Here is an 18,486-nt window from a genome sequence, read left to right on the forward strand (position 1 = left end):
TTACCACCAATGCCTAACTCAATGCAAGGCACCATCTGGATAAAGTTTGGTTATATGCAGCACGAGTGGGGAGGAGAGGGGGGAATTGAATAAAAAATCTAATGCTTCGTTGCCCACTGTACATCGTCTTAACCCATCAGAAACCGAGGTTGCAAGAAGCTTCCATCAGCATCATGAATATGGTCCTCTTTACAAAGCAACTCCATTTGGAAGAATTGTTAAACTATTCGCAGATTGTAAGTTTCAGTTCATTACTCAGATACGTTCTCATAATAATTTAATAAATGAGTCAATCTGCAACATAAAACACAACCTCCTTCACCATTTTAGCATTTCCATTCCTGACTAAATTAGCACTTACATGAATCAATCGTTGATTGTATGGCTTAGCACCCTATCGGTCTTAGATGTTTCCTTGAAAAAAATACGCAGGGTTTATTTTATCGGAATTGCAATTATTTTTAGGGAAAGTGTTAGAGAAAATATATATCATTCCGTGATTACCGGCTTTCAAACACTGCAAATAGGAAATATAACTAACTGCATGCACATTTGGTATTATTTGAGATAAACGCGCGCGTTAAAAAATCACCTGTCAATAATAAGGGCGCAATGGTTTGGTTAAGTACATGTGATCGGTGTTATTTTACAGATTAAGAAAGAAAGGAAAATCAAATATCTACATTTTAAACAATGAAATAGAATGATGCACTAGCTCCTTAACCTCCTTTGCCCCATGTGTCTGCACTATCATCACACCTTGCTTTGTTCAGAGCTGCTGCATTCACAATCCTAAGAGTTGGGGGAGGAGGGGGGGGGTGGATATCACTACTGTCCCCAATCAGAATCTGTAAAGATGAAATCCCGCATTTCAAAACTGAACGAAATGGACCATCTCTTCCGAAGAATAAATGACAATTGGTGAATTGCACTCCGGGCAAGGAATTTCATTTTTAAAAATTAATAATTGCCATTTGCAGATTTTTCTGCCGAGAATAACAGAATGCAATATAAATAATAAGACGTTTACCTTTTGAATGGTAGCTTGAGTGACCTCCCCTTTCCCCCGCTGACGAGCTGATGCAAAGGCCACCGACATGATGCTTGTTTTCCACAGGCTTGCGTTGTATTTGATCTAACTCGATTTCCGGCGATGCTGACACGGGGGTAGAAGCGGCGCTGGTGACTGCGGACGCGGCGGTCGGGCAGTTGCTGAGCAGCGGCTGCAGCTGCTGAAGGACCGGGGCAGCGACACGGGCGGCTGGAGGCTCCACCTCCCGCAACGCTCCTCCCCCCGCCCCCCCGCGCGGCGAGTGGACGGCGCCGAGGCGGAAGGGGCGGGCGGGATGATTCGACGATCGTAGGGGGTACAAGTGGCTCGGTTTCAGTTTCGCTCTCGCGCGCACCGGGCTCGTGTTGCTGTGGCGGTTGGTTTTATCGTGGGGGTGCTCTCGCGCCAGTTCTTTCGCCCGCTCGTTTCCACGGCTCCACGCGCGCGCGCGCCATGAGCTCCAGCTACGACCGCGCCATCACCGTCTTCTCGCCGGACGGCCACCTCTTCCAGGTGGAGTACGCACAGGAGGCGGTGAAGAAAGGCTCGGCGGCGGTGAGTACTCGAGCGCAGAGGTTAAATGAGGCCTGCGCCCTAACCCTTCTCCCACCCCAGTTCCATCCTTCGGCGGGTTCCGGGACTTTTCTCTGCAACCATAGGCCGGACCCCGGAACAGAGTAGGGTGTGGGGAAAATGTCTTTTAAATTTATGCGGCAGGCACAGATTTACAAAATCCAACAGGAAGGACTGAAAACTGCAGAGTCACTGGGACTTTGCATTGTCCTCAAACTTTTCTCAGAGTAAGCTTGGATTTATGAAAACCGAACCGATCGGCCCCTTGCGATCCCATTCTCCATCCAAAGCCCTGCAATTTGATTGTCTGTTGCTGAGTTTATTTCCAAAGGAGAGTGTTCCACAACACTGAGCGTTGGTGTTCGCATTTCCTGGTAGTGCCCGAGCTCCTCCAGTGCTCGCTGCCTGAACTACATCTGCTGTCATAACTTCTGACATTCGCAGTTTCTCAAAGTGTTGGAGAACTCAGCAGGCCAGGCAGCATTAATAGAAATGGGTACGGTGTGGGCGTTTCGGGCCGAGACCCTTCAGGAAATGTCTGGCTGCAGGGTCTCAGTCCGAAACGTCGACTGTACTCTTTTTCGTAGATGCTGCCTGACCTGCTGAGTTCCTTCAGCATTTTGTGTGTGTTGCTCGGATTTCCAGCGTCTGCAGATTTTCTCTTGTTCGTGAAACATTCTGTGCCGATGTGGCGTGAAATTAGGTCTTGTGTTCCGTTGTGAACGCAGACGCGAATCCGGCTGTAGTTACTGTAATGTTATTTCGGGAGAGCAATAGTAACATTTGTCTCTTCGCAACATCTTTTGTACGTGAAATTGAAATTAGATTCGTTGTTCAGATATAGTAAATCCAGACTTTTCTTTTAATGTATTAAGTATTGTATAAAGTAGTTCTTTTCATACTAAAAAAAATTCTTGGCCCATTCAGCAGAAGCAGTGCAAGGCCAAAGGAAGAATAGACACATCCAATCACCACTTTGTTGATATAATCATTTATGTTTGGGCACATTGCCTTCCCACCATTAGTTTGTGCAATGGCCAGATAATTTTAGGACGACTGTAATACTTTAATCTTTTACATGGTAGGTTGGTGTGCGAGGAAAAGGAATTGTGGTCCTCGGAGTGGAAAAGAAATCTGTAGCCAAATTGCAAGATGAAAGAACTGTAAGGAAGATCTGTGTATTGGATGACAATGTTTGTATGGCCTTTGCAGGTTGGTTCTAGTGTTTTAAGAATAATCTTGAAATAGCTCTTCAGTATCTTAATTTTTTTAATCAAAAAATTGTCATTTCATCCACTGGTTGAAGAATCAAGTGTCGTAGTCACAAAGCTGGAACTGTAACAGCTCAGCAAACTTTTTGTTGTAAATATTATATTTAAAAATGGCACTTTTTGTCACCATATGTGGTCAGTGTTTTACAGACAAGGAAATACTTGTACAATGTAGACAGCTGAAGGAAACATAAATTATACATAATATAGTAAATATTCTTTTAAATGTCATTGGCTATAGGATAAATATTCCATAAAATTGGATGAACTTGTATACATGAATATACATTAGAAAAAGTTACTGAAGTTTTTGAAAGTCATGTGGCGCTAATGGCAGAACACAGTAGCAATTCCTCTTGGCCGTTGTGTCTATACTGACAATTAAGTATCCACTTGAACTAATGTAATTTTATTCTCCCATTATTTTGGTTAACTTACTCCAGAATCTTAATTCTCAAATGTTAGTGAAAGGCTTTACATATTTAATTGAAAAATCTCACTCTAGGGTGGAGGAGAAATAATATCTTATATAACTTGTGAATACTGAGTAAGTGGAAGAACCAATTTTGAAAATGGTGATCCCAGTCTTTTGAAATTATTTTTTAAAAAAACTTCTTACAACAGACAGGATTTTTACTTAGTGGATTATTATTCCTTGGATTTGATCTAGTTTAAAGAATCTTTTATCAAAACCAAAATTGCACCCACAGGACAGTGATTGTAGTCAGAGGGCTTGCTATACTTTATTATGGTCAAATAATATTCTAAGAGTGTCAAACATAAATGTTGTCTTTTGATTTCTTTTATAGGACTCACAGCTGACGCCCGAATAGTGATAAATAGAGCTCGTGTAGAGTGTCAAAGCCATAGACTCACGGTAGAAGATCCAGTCACAGTTGAATACATCACACGCTTTATTGCCAGTTTGAAACAGGTAAATGATTACATTAGCTTAAAGTTTTATTTTAAACAAAATTTGTGTAATTGCAGAGAGCTTGAATTTTACTGTCATAATACACAATAGAATTTCTGAAACCGTAAGTAATAATTTGTATCTTTACATCTCAATATTCTTATCCTTTATATTTTGATCCAATTCCTACAATTTAACTTAACTGCATACTCTGTACTATGTTAGTGTTAGTTTAAATACTGTTCTCTACAGAGTAACTTTCCTTTTTTAAATTAAAGGCTGCAAGCCTATGTACCGTGATGTGAATTGTGTGTGAACTTTGCCCATCTGTATATCTTATTGCTATTTTTCTACTGCTGCCAATTTTAGTATGCTTTTCGTTTGCTGCTTTGTTCTAATAAATAATTTATTAAAGGATTACCTTGTTTGTGCAAAATTTATTTGAGTTAATATGCATTTCTAAATTGCTTACAGCGTTATACACAAAGTAATGGACGCAGACCATTTGGTATCTCTGCACTGATTGTGGGTTTTGACTTTGATGGAACAGCACGACTATATCAGACTGATCCATCAGGCACCTACCATGAATGGAAGGTAAATAGTTTGCAAAATACAGTCCTCTGGTTAATTTTTAGTTGAAGATGGCCTTTTTGAATTAGTAGCACACAACAAGTCTTACTTATGCTAAATATTTTTTTACATATGCTAGGCAACAGACATTCTTGCTAGGGACCTTCTAGACACTTAGAAGTGAATTCATTACCATCTATCTGGGCTGGATTCAGAAGTGAGATGAAAAATTATAATGCTAAGCCATCCAGAACACCAAAAGGGACTACTGTTTAATACCTAATAGAAGAAAGTAAGTTGAAAAATTCTGCATGGAGGTTGGTGACCGGTGGTGTTCTGCAGGGATCTGTTCTGGGACTTTTTGTGATTTTTACAGCACCTTTCTGTGATTTTTATAAATGACCTGGATGAAGTAGTAGAAGGGTGGATTAGTAAGTTTGCTGATGACACAAAGGTTGGGGGTGTTGTGGATATATATATTTTTTTAAATTACCGGTAACTGCAATCGGGAACAATAGCCAGATCAGAAATGCTGATCAAGTCAACTAGTTCCCAATGAGAACTCTGATAGGCCAATCAGATGGTTCACTGCTGCTCAGTGATAGAACATAAAAGATCATCTGTACAATTAAGGAACATTAAAAAATAGTAGAAATACTGGAGTCATGATGAAGTCTGCTGGAGAGAGACGTCTATACACATGCTGTCCTCCATAATTCAAAGAGATTGAAGGATAAGGTTGCAGGGTGACAAAAGGTGACAGAAGCACTTGGAACTAAAAACTAATCCATACCGGGAGAAAACAGCACCTGTTCTTTCCACACTGTTCTCCAGCAGTTTAAGTACTAAGTCCAGCCGGAACATAACTCACAAGTGCTCTTGATAGTCTGGAAGGTTGTCAGAGGTTACAGCAGGACATTGATAGGATGCAGAACTGGGCTGAGAAGTGGCAGATGGACTTCAACCCAGATAAATGTGGAGTGGTTCATTTTGGTAGGTCCATTTGAAGATGAAATATAATATAAATGGTAAGACTCTTGGCAGCGTGAAGGATCTGGGAGATCTTGGGGTCTGTGTCTATTGGACACTCAAAGCTGTTGCATAGGTTGACACAAGTGTTAAGAAGGTGCATGCTGTGTTGGCATTCATCAACCATGGGACTGAGTTCAAGAACCATGAGGTCATGTTACAGCTGTATAGGACCTTGGTCAGACCCTACTTGGAGTACTGGTCACCTTACTACAGGAAGGATGTGGATACTATAGAGAGAGTGCAGAGGAGATTTACAAGTATGTTGCCTGGATTGGAAAACATGCCTTATAAGACTAGGTTGAATGAACTCTGCCTTTTCTCCTTGGAGCAACGGAGGATGAGAAGTGACCTGATAGAGGTGTATGATGAGAGGTATTGATCATGTGGATAGCCAAAGCCTTTTTTCCCCAGGGCTGAAATGGCTAACACAAGGGGGCATAGTTTTAAGGTGCTTGGAAATGGGTACCGAGGGGATGTCTGGGGTAAGTTTTTCCATACAGTGGTGGTGCAGGTGGTAGAAGTGGATACAATAGGGTCTTTTAAGAGCCTCTTAGACAGGTACATGGAACTTAAAAACAGAGGGCTATGTGCTAAGGAAATCCTAGGCAGTCTCTAGAGCAGGTTACGTAGTCGGCACAACATTGTGGGCTGAAAGGCCTGTCATGTGCTGTAAATTTCTATATTAAAAACGTAAATACATTCAACTTGAATGCACAATTTAGCTTCCGTGTTAAAACAAAGGTTTCACATTTCATGACTATGATTACTTTTTTTACATTTAGGCCAATGCCATAGGGAGAAGTGCAAAGACTGTCAGAGAATTCTTGGAGAAAAACTACACTGAAGAAGCTACTGCCACAGACAGTGGTACCATAAAGCTTGCAATAAAAGCTTTATTGGAGGTAAATGGTTTCAGTGAAAGTAATAACTGGATAGAGAAAATGTTGTCAGTATTAGCCTGTAAAATACCAGTCAAATAAGTTAAGGAATCTTATGGCAGTTTCTATTTAATATCAAATCAATCCTTATGATTCTGAAAGCTTGTTAATCAAAGGTCAACTTTATTTGCCATATACATTTACATATTAGGAATTTGCTGGTGTATTGGTGTGACATGCAATATGTTTTTTTTAATTTTAATATAAAAGGGGGAAATATCAACTATTAAACTTTTTTTTAAGGTTGTACAGTCTGGAGGAAAACACATTGAATTAGCGGTGATGAAGCATGAACAACTCTTAAGGGTAAGGAATGTTATCTATTGATTTTAATGCTTGATTTTATTTATTCTTTGACTGTTTAATCTATCCATTCCTGTTCATATCCATATGATAACCCAAAATTTCCCATATTGCTTTACTTTAAAAGACTTAACAGTAAAATACCAAATGGAAAGTCACCTTACTTTATCCAATTAAAAATCCCTTATAACCACAGTAAATTTACATAATTGTTCAGTTTGCAGTTAGAGAAAAATGTTCATTCTCTCAAAAAACCTTAAAGATCAAATTTGTGGTATGAACTTACCTTTTACCATTTATTGCTATTACTACAGAACTTCAATTCTAAATCATTTCTGCTAGTTAGCACTAAAATTAACTGTAGACCAATCAGATGAGAGCACTCCTAGAAACAAAACGATTTTAAATTTAAAACAATGGAAGCTGAAAAATTACATTGAAAATACTCTCATTTAAACATTAATTTTAAATAAGTGATGGAATATGCTAAGCAGTTAATATTTAACTCAGTATTAGATTTTTGGTAGCACTGGTTCATAAATAGCTTAAGCTCCTGTTTCAGTGAGTATCTTAATACAAAGGCTGCTAATCACAGCAACTTTGGAAATTTTGCATTAAAATACCAACTTGCTCTCATGAGTTTTACTGTTGCTTATACAATACAGGACAAATTTATGGTGTTCATTTTTATTGGTTGTTTCCTTGTCTTCATTTTACATTGAACATTGTAAAAATCAGATCTTGTTTTATTTCCCTTTATATGTACCTTATTTGAATAATATCTAGTTCTTTGCATTATTCCACTACTTTCAATTTAAAGTGTTTCATTGTTTCACTTTCCCCGTGACACTTTGTGTAAGGATCATAATTGTCATAGTGATCTTTATTTGTGCCTACAACTCAGTATATGAATGTTGACCCAAAAATTACAACATAGCTTCCTTATCCTAGAGAACATCCATCCCATCTCTATGTACTTGTCCCCAGTAGACAACTGTTTTCTCTTAGCCATTTTAATAATTATAAGAGACAATATAATGTAAATAAATCTTCCATTTGTGGTACTTTTAAAAGGTAATAATGTCCTGTTCTGATTCTGGTGGTTTATCAAATAATCTAGAAAGCAACTTTGAACAATACAGGATATCTGTCACTTTAAAATTAACTGAATTTACAGAATTTAAAATGGCAGAATTTTATTTCCTTCATATTTTACAAGTAGCTTGCCCGTAACTCCTTTGGCTTTATTCAAAGCAAATTGTATTCTCATTAGTTCACAAGTCACATCCGTAGTGGCACTTTTAACTAGTTTATTGCATATACAGCTTCACTAAGATATAAATGAATAAGTATTTGTTTTTATAGATCCTAAATCCTGAGGAAATTGAGAAGTACGTTTCAGAAATTGAGAAAGAACGGGAAGAAGCTGAAAAGAAAAAGGCGCCAAAAACCTAAAGCTTTTTTTAAAAATATAAAACTCTCCTGTATTTACTAATTGCAATTATGGGAATAAACTGAAGAATTGTGCCTCAGCTGAATATTTAAACTTGCTTTGCACATGATTTATCTAGGTTTTATGAATTTGCTGTGGTTGCAATACATTGATTTGCATCTAAAGCTTACTGCAGTTATATGATTCCAAAGTCCGCAATCCCCACCTCAAATCAGGCAATGCTGTTGAATTTCTTGTCCAGTGTTCAAATCTCAGGGAGGTGTTAGAAAATATGCCAGTGGATGCAAGTAGTATTGTGGACTAGTCTGAAACACAATCAAGGGGGAAGTTTTATTTGCTTATCCTTTAACTACTTGCAAATTGAAAGTGTGATTAAGATGAATGATATACAACAGAAAGTGGATCTCATCTCTATTCCACTGCTATACAAAACTTCGTTTTGCTCTTACTTCCTATCTCAAGGCCATTTTAGCAATACCAAAAAGTAATTCACACTTCAGGTTAAACACAGTAAAGTCGTTAAAATAAGATACAAGAATGTTCTTTATCTGTCATTTATTAAATCACTGGGAAATTTGCCCAATGTTAAAGTGTATTTCACACAATTTATTGCTACAAGAGTGCAATTACCATGGCTTTGTGACATTGTAATGTCTTCAAAATTTCAAACAAAAAAATGTGCACAATAACAGGCTTGCATACTAAACAATTAACCAAAGGCAGTGATCTTCCACCAAAGGCAGTGATCTCTTCCCAGATCAACAAGTGCCAAATATTTGTGAAAAAATATATTCAAACACCTACTGGTATCTGAACATATTCAAAATGTTAGTTTTGTACAGATCAGTGCTGCACATACTTTTCAAAAATCACTAGTCTGCATAGTGCGGTGAACATTCAAATGAGTTTTATGTCTGGTATTCCATGCAATTTGTAACACTTGTAGCATGGAAATAAAGAGCTCAAGTACAAGTCCAGCACACTCATAAATCAGATGTTTGCCAGATAGAATAAACTATACTTATGCACATGCTGCATCCCAGGAAACTTAATAATCAAATCGATGCCCCTGGAGAAATTTCTTAGCTGTTGGCTTCCATTACCATTACACCAACTTCATTGTACAAAAACACTGCAGTGTATCATGAAGGCTTCTTGTTGATAAAGTCCATTGAGAATATTTACACCATCTGAACTGACATTCATTTCCAAATGGATTTCAGTTACAGTATTTTATGGTGGTAAAACATGATTAGATTCCAGGAAACCGTCATTCTTAAGCAGCCTCAGATGCAAACTCAACTCCTTTATTAACAAATCTGCAATCTACCAGGAGAACTGGGCTAACTATGTAAACAGAAGCAATCAAGTTTAACCCCAATTGACCTATAGCAGATCTCCAGGAATCAAAAAGGTACCAATATAAAATACTGTATCTGACAAGTGTAAGATACAATGAAGTCATTTTAATCCTTGTGAGGGTACATTGAAAAGCACTTCCAATCTCAAAGTTGAAATGCTCTTGAAAACAAGCCATTGTTTACAATTCTTCAAATTACATGACCATAGCAAAGTTTTGCACTGTAAAAGATTCAAAAACAAAAAATAGTGAAGTTACCAAATTCCAAGTGCATACAAATATGGTAACTTTATAACAAATCTGTTTACCATTATTCATTATACCCTCATTCATACTCATTACAGACACTAGTCTTACTCTTAGGTACCAGATGGATCTGATGTCAAACTGCATGGGTGAGAAATGTTTTAGGCATTTAAGATACTTCTTTCTAAGTTGCTTTTTCATTGTGATGGAGGGCTGGTGTCAATCCTGACCATATGGATCAACAGTTACAACATATAATTGTGTTCAAAATAATATATTAAGCTTTCCTTGCGCAACTGCACAAACTAGCCAGTTTCACACAATTACTCCTTCACCTGTTAAACAGTTAACCCAAAATAAATACATTCATCTCCCGCAGAAAGGAGCTCTGATCATCAATACAAAATCTTATTGGCAGGATACCAGAAACAATATTTTACAAGTAGCTTGCCCGTAACTCCTTTGGGTTTATTCAAACAAAACTGTATTCTCATTAGTTCACAAGTCACATCCGTAGTGCCACTTTTTGTGCATTTACACATGCACAATTCAAAAAAAAAAACTTCACAGCAGTTTCTGAAAAACAAAACAGCAAATTAGTTTGATGCAGATACAACATTCTCGTGTGTTCAGCTATGCTTCTAAGGTAGAGAAAGACTACACTTGAAAAACGTGCTCTGCATTTGCATGTAGTTTATCAATTTCACAAGTAAAAAAACCAAGATACAATTTGATGATGCAACCATTGTTGCAACTTCAAGTGATCTCCATCATCAATATTTACACTGACCCTAAATGCAACCAAGTAAATCATCTTTACCCTCATTACAAAGTAATTTTTAGGTGAGCAGCCAACTACAAAAATAGGAATCAAAGTAAAATACAAAAAAACAAAGTATACACAAAAAAGTGACAAGATTGAAGTTGCAGACTTAAGATGATTTGTAAATAAATGGCTGTTGCTCAATTCTGAGAATTACATTGTATAGCTTGAGTAATGGATACATTCTAGCAGAATCCTAGGCCTGACAGCATGTTCAATATATAGAACAACTAATCCTTTCTGGCAGTCTATAAATACAGATTGCTCTGTGAAGAATTAATCAACAAATTGACCATGAAAAAAGGTGTACAGAGGCTCAAGGCCACTGCACACAGATGTTCTTAATATTCGGTTCATGAGTATTTCAGAAGGCTAAAACTAAATTACTATTTAATAATAACTTTGACACAGGCTAAGTCGCTTGCTGATCATTTAAAATTTTTTTTTTTATGTAGAGAAACTAAACACTGTTATACTCAAACATGAGAAAATCTACAGATGCTGGAAATCCACAGCAACACACACAAAATGACATTTTGGGCTGAGACCTGATTAAGGATATTGGCCTAAAGTGTTTACTCTTTTCCATAGATGTTGCCTGGCTTGCTGAGTTCCTCCAGCATTGTTTGTGTTACTGTTAAATACTCATATAATCTGGATTCCTAGTTATTTCATGACCATATCCAACATTTAATACATAAGCCACCTCATGTATCCAATTATATACAAATAAAACTAATCTATAAAATAGTAATAGACAACGCCTGCTTCAATGGATAGTACTGATATATAGTACTGTGCAAAAGTCTTAAGTACATTTTTTTTTTAATTCTGCAAAGTCAAATGCTTTCAAAGATAATGAAATTAAGTTTCTAAATATTAAAATACTATAAAGAGCAGTAAACACTAAAAAACTAAAATCAATATTTGGTGTGACCACCCTTTTTCCTTTAAAACTGCATCAGTTCTTTTTAGGTATGTTGTTGTATAGTTTTACAAGAAAATTGGCTGGTAGGTTGTTCCAAGCACCTTGGAGCACAGTCCTTCTGCAGATTTTTGCAAATCTCGCTTCTGTCTCTCTTGGTAATCCCAGGTAGTCTTGATGTTGAAATCAGGGCTCCATGGAGGCCATACAATCTACTGCAGAATTCCTTGTTCATTTCACTGAAGGTAGTTCTTTCTGACTTTGGCCGTGAGTTTGGGGTCACTTTCCTGCTGCAGAATGAAGTCAGGACTGATCAAATGCCTCTTTGATGGTAAGGTGGATTGTATGATGGACAAGAATGTAATTGTACTTGTCAACGTTGAGGATTCCATTAACTCTGACCAGATCACCAGCTTCATTTGCAGAAATGCAGCCCCAAATCTGCAGGGAACCTCCACTATCCTCCACTGTTGGTTGCAGACACTCATCCATGTAATGCTATCCAGTTCTTGTATGGACAAACTGCCTCCCCTCAGAGCAAAAAGTTTTGAATTTTCACTTATTAGTCCAGAACACTTGCTGCCATTGTTCAGCACTACAATCCTTGTATTTTTGTGCGCCGGTGAGTCTCTTGGCTTTGTTTCCACTTCCAAGAAATGGCTCCTTGACAGCAATTCCTCTGTGAAGACCACTTCTGACAAGACTTCTTCAGACTGTAAAAAACATTCAAAGGGGTGGAGGGGTAAACTTGCGTTCCAGTGGCTTATATAGGTTTAAAGCTGATAGTGCTGGACTTCTTCCAACTTAGAAGGAATGTCAGTTTGATGTCTCATCTGCTGCACTTAGTTTTCGTGGTCCTCAACCTTCCCCGTTTCTTTGTGCTTCTTCAGAAAAGCTTGGACAGTACATCTTGAAACTCCTACCTGCCACAAAATTTTTGCTTGGGAGAGACCTTGCAGATGCAGAATGACCACATTGTGCCTTGTTGCTATGCTTACTCCTGCCATGGTGTAAGAACGATGAATTGATGTCACATCTGCCACACCCTCACCTTTTACTTTAGTTGTCCATCACCCTGTTTGATTAATTCTCTACTGTTTCTGTTTCAGTTAACCAGTTTATGTCATTTAACCCATGTCAGTGATCATTAGCACCTGTTTGTTATTTTTGTTTCATCACACACTGGGTTAGATACCTACAAAGTAATCAAGTTTTTAATTTGAAAAGCAGTCTATTACTTGATGTTAACACGAGGAATTCTGCAGATGCTGGAAATTCAAACAACACACATCAAAGTTGCTGGTGAACTCAGCAGGCCAGGCAGCATCCCTAGGAAGAGGTACAGTTGACGTTTCATGCCGAGACCCTTCGTCAGGACTAACTGAAGGAAGAGCTAGTAAGAGATTTGGAAGTGGGAGGGGGAGATCCAAAATGATAGGAGAAGACAGGAGGGGGAGGGATGCAGCCAAGAGCTGGGCAGGTGATTGGCAAAAGGGATATGAGGGGATCATGGGACAGGAGGCCCAGGGGGAAGGGGAGGAAACCCCAGAGGATGGGCAAGGGGTATAGTCAGAGGGACAGAGGGAAAAAAAGGAGAAGTCAATGTTTATGCCATCAGGTTGGAGGCTACCCAGACGGAATATAAGGTGTTGTTCCTCCAACCTGAGTGTGGCTTCACCTTGATTTGTCTATCCACGGCCTCCTCTACTGTAAAGATGAAGCCACGCTCAGGTTGGAGGAACCACACCTTATATTCCATCTGGGTAGCCTCCAACCTGATGCCATGAACATTGACTTCTCTAACTTCCGCTACTGCCCCACCTCCCCCTCGTACCCCGTTATTTATTTATATACAAACACTCTTTCTTTCTTTCTCTCTCTCTATCTCCTTTTTGTCCCTCTGACTATACCCCTTGCCCATCCTCTGGGTTCCCCCCCCTTCCCTTCTCCCTGGGCCTCCTGTCCCATGATCCCCTCATATCCCTTTTGCCAATCACCTGCCCAGCTCTTGGCTGCATCCCTCCCCCTCCTGTCTTCTCCTATCATTTTGGATCTCCCCCTCCCACTTTCAAATCTGTTACGAGCTCTTCCTTCAGTTAGTCCTGACGAAGGGTCTCGGCCTGAAATGTCGACTGTACCTCTTCCTAGAGATGCTGCCTGGCCTGCTGCATTCACCAGCAACTTTGATGTGTGTTGCTATTACTTAATGTTACTTTCTTTAACAAAATACAAAAAAATCTCTGTAGCATTTAAGTTTACGGAAAATTAATGTTTGGAAATCTAAATTTTGCTCTGTTTACCTGACACTAATGCAGAAGACAAAAGTAAATATCTAAAGAAAAATTTATTTAAAAATTTATGGTGCCTAAGACTTTGCACAGTACAGTAGCATAAAATTTCTATATCAGGCACTCAATCAGAAAAGGTGCACAAGAATGTTTTACATTCATTTTAGTTGCATTAAAGCTTTCTTGCAGTTCTTGATAGTTCACTTATATCTTGCTGTTTCATATTCTACAAAAACTTACTACAACTTTAATGCAATAGTCATTGTTCATGTGTTCCTAAACTCAGTTCGCTAAGGACTCCTACAGGTAGGCAGATATCTCATCCTTGCATTCTAGACTTGAATTTGGGTCCTATAGAAAACACCATATTTACAAGCTAAATCTTCATGTTTTCCCATTCAGAAACCATTTTTCTAATCATCTCAAAGTGGAACGAATGCAATCATTAGTATCGATGCAAATCTTAGCTGGATTCTAAGGGCCACAATGAAGACAACACATCCAGCACCTATAAACCTCAATTAATCCATAAGACAAGCCTCATTAAGCTACTTGCAAAACAGAAGTAAAGCCAACATTGATAATCTGCGCAGGTGGAAATGATTTCCCACTACAGTAAGGCAAAGTAGTAAAACCATAAAGTTTCTACATCATGGAGATAAATTCTAACATGGACAGCACCAACTGATAACATGTAGTACAACTATGTGCTTTGCAATGGCAATGTTAATCCCCTTTCATTCCCATTCTTACTAGGTACTTTTTATTCAAAATATTTAACAATGAAAATAACAAAAATGCTGAAAAACTGAAAAAGCTACTGGAAGCAGTAGGCCTCCTCTACATCAACTGGACCTGATGCAGGCTGGGGGCTGCTTTGTAGGGCACCTCCCCTCGGTTTCAAAAGGAAGGTTCTCTTCGTGACTACCCATTTCAATTTGACTTCCCATTCTGACACGTCTCCTCTACTGCCACGATGAGAACACACTCAGGTTAAAGGAGCAACCCTTCAATCTGTCTGGGTAACCTCCAAACTGATGGCACAAATATTGATTTCCCTAACTTCTACTAATTAGTCCCCCAACTTCTCTTTATCCATTCCCTGTTTCGGTTATACTTGCCCCTTCTCATCTGCCCATCACCTCTCTGTTCCCCCCCTTCCCTTTCTTCTATTGTCCACTGAACTCTATTAGATTCCTTCTTCAGCCCTTTATCTTTTGCATCTATTCCTTCCCATCTTCTTACCTCACAGCCTCTTTTCCCCTCACCCAGCAGCACCTAGTCTGTACTCCTCCCCTTTCCCTCAACACCTTGTTCTAGCTTCTGACTCTCTTCCTTTCCAGTCTTAATGAAATGCCTTAGCCCAAGGTGTCAAGTCTTTATTCCCCTCCAAAGACGCTACCTGACTTGCCAAGTTTCTCTAGCATTTTCTGTCTGTTGCTCAAGATTTCCAGGATCTTTTCTGTTGGCAACAGTCAAGGGGCCAGGCAGCAGCTGTAAAAAAAAGTTCCATTTTCTCTCACCTTCCCTACAACAGATATATTTTCTTTAACCCAATGCTGACAAAGGGTCTTTGTCCTGAAACATCAACTCATGTCTTGCTTTCCACAAATTGTCCCTGACCAATTGAGTGTTTCCAACATTTTTCTTTATTTTACGTATTAAAAATAAAATTTTGATTGCACTTAGAAACAGCTGAAACATTCAGGACCATGAATGGATAACCCCAGGTCTTACTAATTTCTGTTTCACTCCCAGACCAAGATTCTTTCCCAAACAGAAGAACATCAAAACTGGCGTTGCTGCTTTACCTTAATTAAACTCTGCTGCCACCACTATTTCTTGGCATTGAAGAAGTTCTTCTCCCACCTCCACGACCTCTTCCACCACGGAAGCCTCCACGGAAACCACGTCCATGAACAAATTTAGCAGAGATCCCAAATGTTTCTGTATTAAGCTTTCTTTCTTCTGCCCACGTACGTCTATTGGAAGTTGAAGAGATGAAAGGAAAGCAGACAATATAGTAGGGAATGCTTCAGTTGAAAAAAATAATTAAGCAACGAATTAGAATGTTTGAACAAAGAAAACAATAAAATTGAATTCTGGGCAAAGTTTACAACATTGTAGTGTCCCAGCCAGTCCGCTTCTACCTTCTTCCCAAGATCCAAAAGTGAAATTGCCCAGACAGTCCCAATTATTATAAACTTATTTCAGACAGAACATACTAACAGGCACTTCCAGTCCATCAAGCCCATGCCACCCATTTACTCCAATGTGACCAATTAACCATGTGTCTTTAGGGTGTGGGAGGAAAATCAAGCACTGAGGAAACCCATACAGTCAAGCGTAGAACATAGAAATTTCTTTCAGTAGAGATGAACCCAAGTCACTGGTATTGTAATAGTGTTATGCTAATCACTACACTGCCATAAACTTATTTCTTCATACCCCGACTCCATCCTCTCTCCCGTGGTTCAGTCCCTTTCCAATACAACTTCACCTTAGCAGTGCAATGTTTCTATCCCTTCAACCCATTATCAATAGGGTCTGAGGGGCTTCCAATTTTCCCTCCCCATGAACTGAGCCCTACCAAGTTCCTCTCCGTTAACAAACCTGCCAGGCTGAACACATCCTAACATTAAGCAACCTCTTTCAACACTGCTCACTTTCCCCAGGTCAAGGGGAAACTATGAGCACTGCACGAGTCCAAGGGGCTCATCTTTTGTGGGATGAATGGAATGGTCTTTATTTCAGTTCTACTCTGCCTTGCAATAATTGCTGACTTAAATGGTGCTCTGAACTCCAACTCTGTTGAGCATTTCTAGTATTTTCTGTTTTTATTCAATATTTCCATTCTGCAACATCTGACTGTTCTTGCTTCATCTGCCAAAATCTTTTTCCAAAGCACTACAAATTATCCCTCATTTTAACCTCAACTGCAATTCAAATCTCTAGTAATATTGCATGATATCCCAGCAAGCCAAGATCTCCATACTCACTAATCTACATCATTAATCTCAGACTAAGCACTCAAATTTTAAAATCCCTCACCTCGTTCAGTTCTGTCTTCCCTTCGTCACCCGATTCCCCTTAATATCTTAACACAAGTTTTAAGGTGAGAAAGAGCAAGTTCAAAGGAGATGCATAGGAAAACTGGAACACACTGCTGGAGTGGTGGTGATGATGATGATTAATATGATAGAGGTGTTCAAGGGGTTCTGACATAGCCATACGAATGAGCAATAAATGGAAGGATATGGACATTGTACAGGTATAAAGAATTAGTTTAGTTGCATAATTGATTACTCATTTCACTATCTTCGCACAACACTGTGGGTCAAAGGGTCTGTTTCTGTGCTGTACTATTCTACAAATAAAAATTTAGAACTTGTTCAAGGTTTTGCACCTCCACAAGGAAAACATGAACATTCAAATTTGAAACAAGCTGTAAATGTTCCAAAAGTGGGAAACAGCATATTTAAAAAGGCAAGCTTGTATTGGAATCTGAATAGGTGCAAAGAACTTTCCTCTTTCCCATCTAATGTATCATTGTAAACTGCACAAGATTTACCTTGTCTTTGGCTCAGTAGAAATATTATCAAAGAATGATTTTGTTTTATCATAGTAACAGTTGGGTCCAAGTGATGGCTCTTCTTTTTTTCCTTCCGTACTTAGTGTTTCTACAATTGAATCTCCTTTCTCTTCTTGCTGGCCATTATCTCCTTTATGTACAATATCATCTAAAAAGTTATAAAGGTATTTCATTGCATGTTGTTAAAATTGCAATTACATGCATACAATTATCCTATGGTAGGTACACTTCAAACTGCATGCTATCCTACTGTATATCTATGCAGGGAGCAGTACCCAAGTTTACTTGAATGTTTTCTCTCTCGTCACTGATTTATTGCAGTCTGAATCACAAGCCCAATACTTGTGACGGTCAACTGCTCAAAATCAGAAATCAAAATATCGACCCAAATTAATCAAAAACTTTATGCCTCAACTTCTGCTTAATTCAAGGTGCAAGTCACACATTTTTATACTGACAGATAGAACTTTGGGCAGTCAAAGTGTGCATTGAAGTAGAAAACATCCACTGTGGATTGATTGCAGAAATCATGAAAATTTAAATACTTGACATGTATATTTCACACATATTGCAATGGATCAAGGTTAAGCACTTCTTCCTTATGGATGAGACAAAACCCATGTGACGCTAGTGAATATTTCAAAAATCAAATTGCCTGTGTAGTAATTTCAGATCAATTCACTTTTTATATGTAGCAATGAAGTACCTTTAATTTTCAGTTTGTTTTGGAACTCCTTTTCAAATTCTTCCTTATTAAACTGAGCATTTGCACTTTCAAAATCAAAGTCCCCTTCAAACTTCATTGTTGCTTCTTTATTACTTCCAGAAAAGTTTTGTCCTCTTCCTCGGTTTCTGACTCTTCTATTACCTGTAATGCAATATTATAAGAATGTCTAAAATAACAGTTAAAGGAAACAGCTTAAACAATAAAGCACAACCATCTAATTAGTATATTCACATTCCAAGTTTGTTGTGACCAAGTTCTTCACAGGCAGTAACACTAACAGAGTACCAGACATAATGGCAGCAACAGTAAGAATTCAAAGGTCATCAAGTACGACTTCCTCAGCAAATTCCTTCAGAAGCTTTGATGGGTTTTTGAAATTAGGGAAGAAATATCCTTATTAAAGAATAAATCATTGGAT

At 38.5% G+C, this 18,486-nt stretch overlaps 3 protein-coding genes across 7 annotated transcripts in view; 1 reads left to right on the forward strand and 2 right to left on the reverse strand.

Moving 5' to 3' along the window:
• The window catches only part of LOC140187305 (calcium-responsive transactivator-like), a 107,842-nt gene extending 106,004 nt beyond the window's left edge, over positions 1-1,838 (reverse strand). Inside the window, exon 1 of the mRNA XM_072242474.1 lies at positions 1,031-1,838. Within this exon, the coding sequence (XP_072098575.1) occupies positions 1,031-1,099 (69 nt within the window). The 5' untranslated portion in view covers positions 1,100-1,838. The remainder of the gene's footprint in view (positions 1-1,030) is intronic.
• Positions 1,344-8,186, forward strand: LOC140187296 (proteasome subunit alpha type-7-like). Its single transcript, XM_072242463.1, has 7 exons — positions 1,344-1,606; positions 2,710-2,836; positions 3,705-3,829; positions 4,283-4,405; positions 6,196-6,315; positions 6,595-6,657; positions 8,020-8,186. The coding sequence occupies exons 1-7, from the start codon at positions 1,505-1,507 to the stop codon at positions 8,107-8,109; spliced, it is 750 nt and encodes a 249-aa protein (XP_072098564.1). The 5' UTR covers positions 1,344-1,504; the 3' UTR covers positions 8,110-8,186.
• lsm14b (LSM family member 14B) overlaps positions 3,775-18,486 on the reverse strand; it is a 35,483-nt gene continuing 20,771 nt past the window's right edge. For 4 of the 5 annotated variants that reach the window (XM_072242452.1, XM_072242445.1, XM_072242435.1 and 1 more), the window contains 4 exons: positions 18,048-18,209; positions 17,321-17,489; positions 15,561-15,731; positions 8,648-10,289 (listed from right to left, as the gene is read on the reverse strand). In XM_072242452.1, coding sequence (XP_072098553.1) covers positions 15,566-15,731; positions 17,321-17,489; positions 18,048-18,209 — 497 coding nt within the window. In that variant the 3' untranslated portion in view covers positions 8,648-10,289; positions 15,561-15,565. Of the gene's footprint in view, positions 8,413-8,647; positions 10,290-15,560; positions 15,732-17,320; positions 17,490-18,047; positions 18,210-18,486 lie in introns of those variants that run through there. The other variant, XM_072242426.1, reaches the window with a different exon arrangement.

This window comes from Mobula birostris, chromosome 2, assembly GCF_030028105.1.
Source record: "Mobula birostris isolate sMobBir1 chromosome 2, sMobBir1.hap1, whole genome shotgun sequence".
Classification (NCBI taxonomy): Eukaryota; Metazoa; Chordata; class Chondrichthyes; order Myliobatiformes; family Myliobatidae; genus Mobula; species Mobula birostris.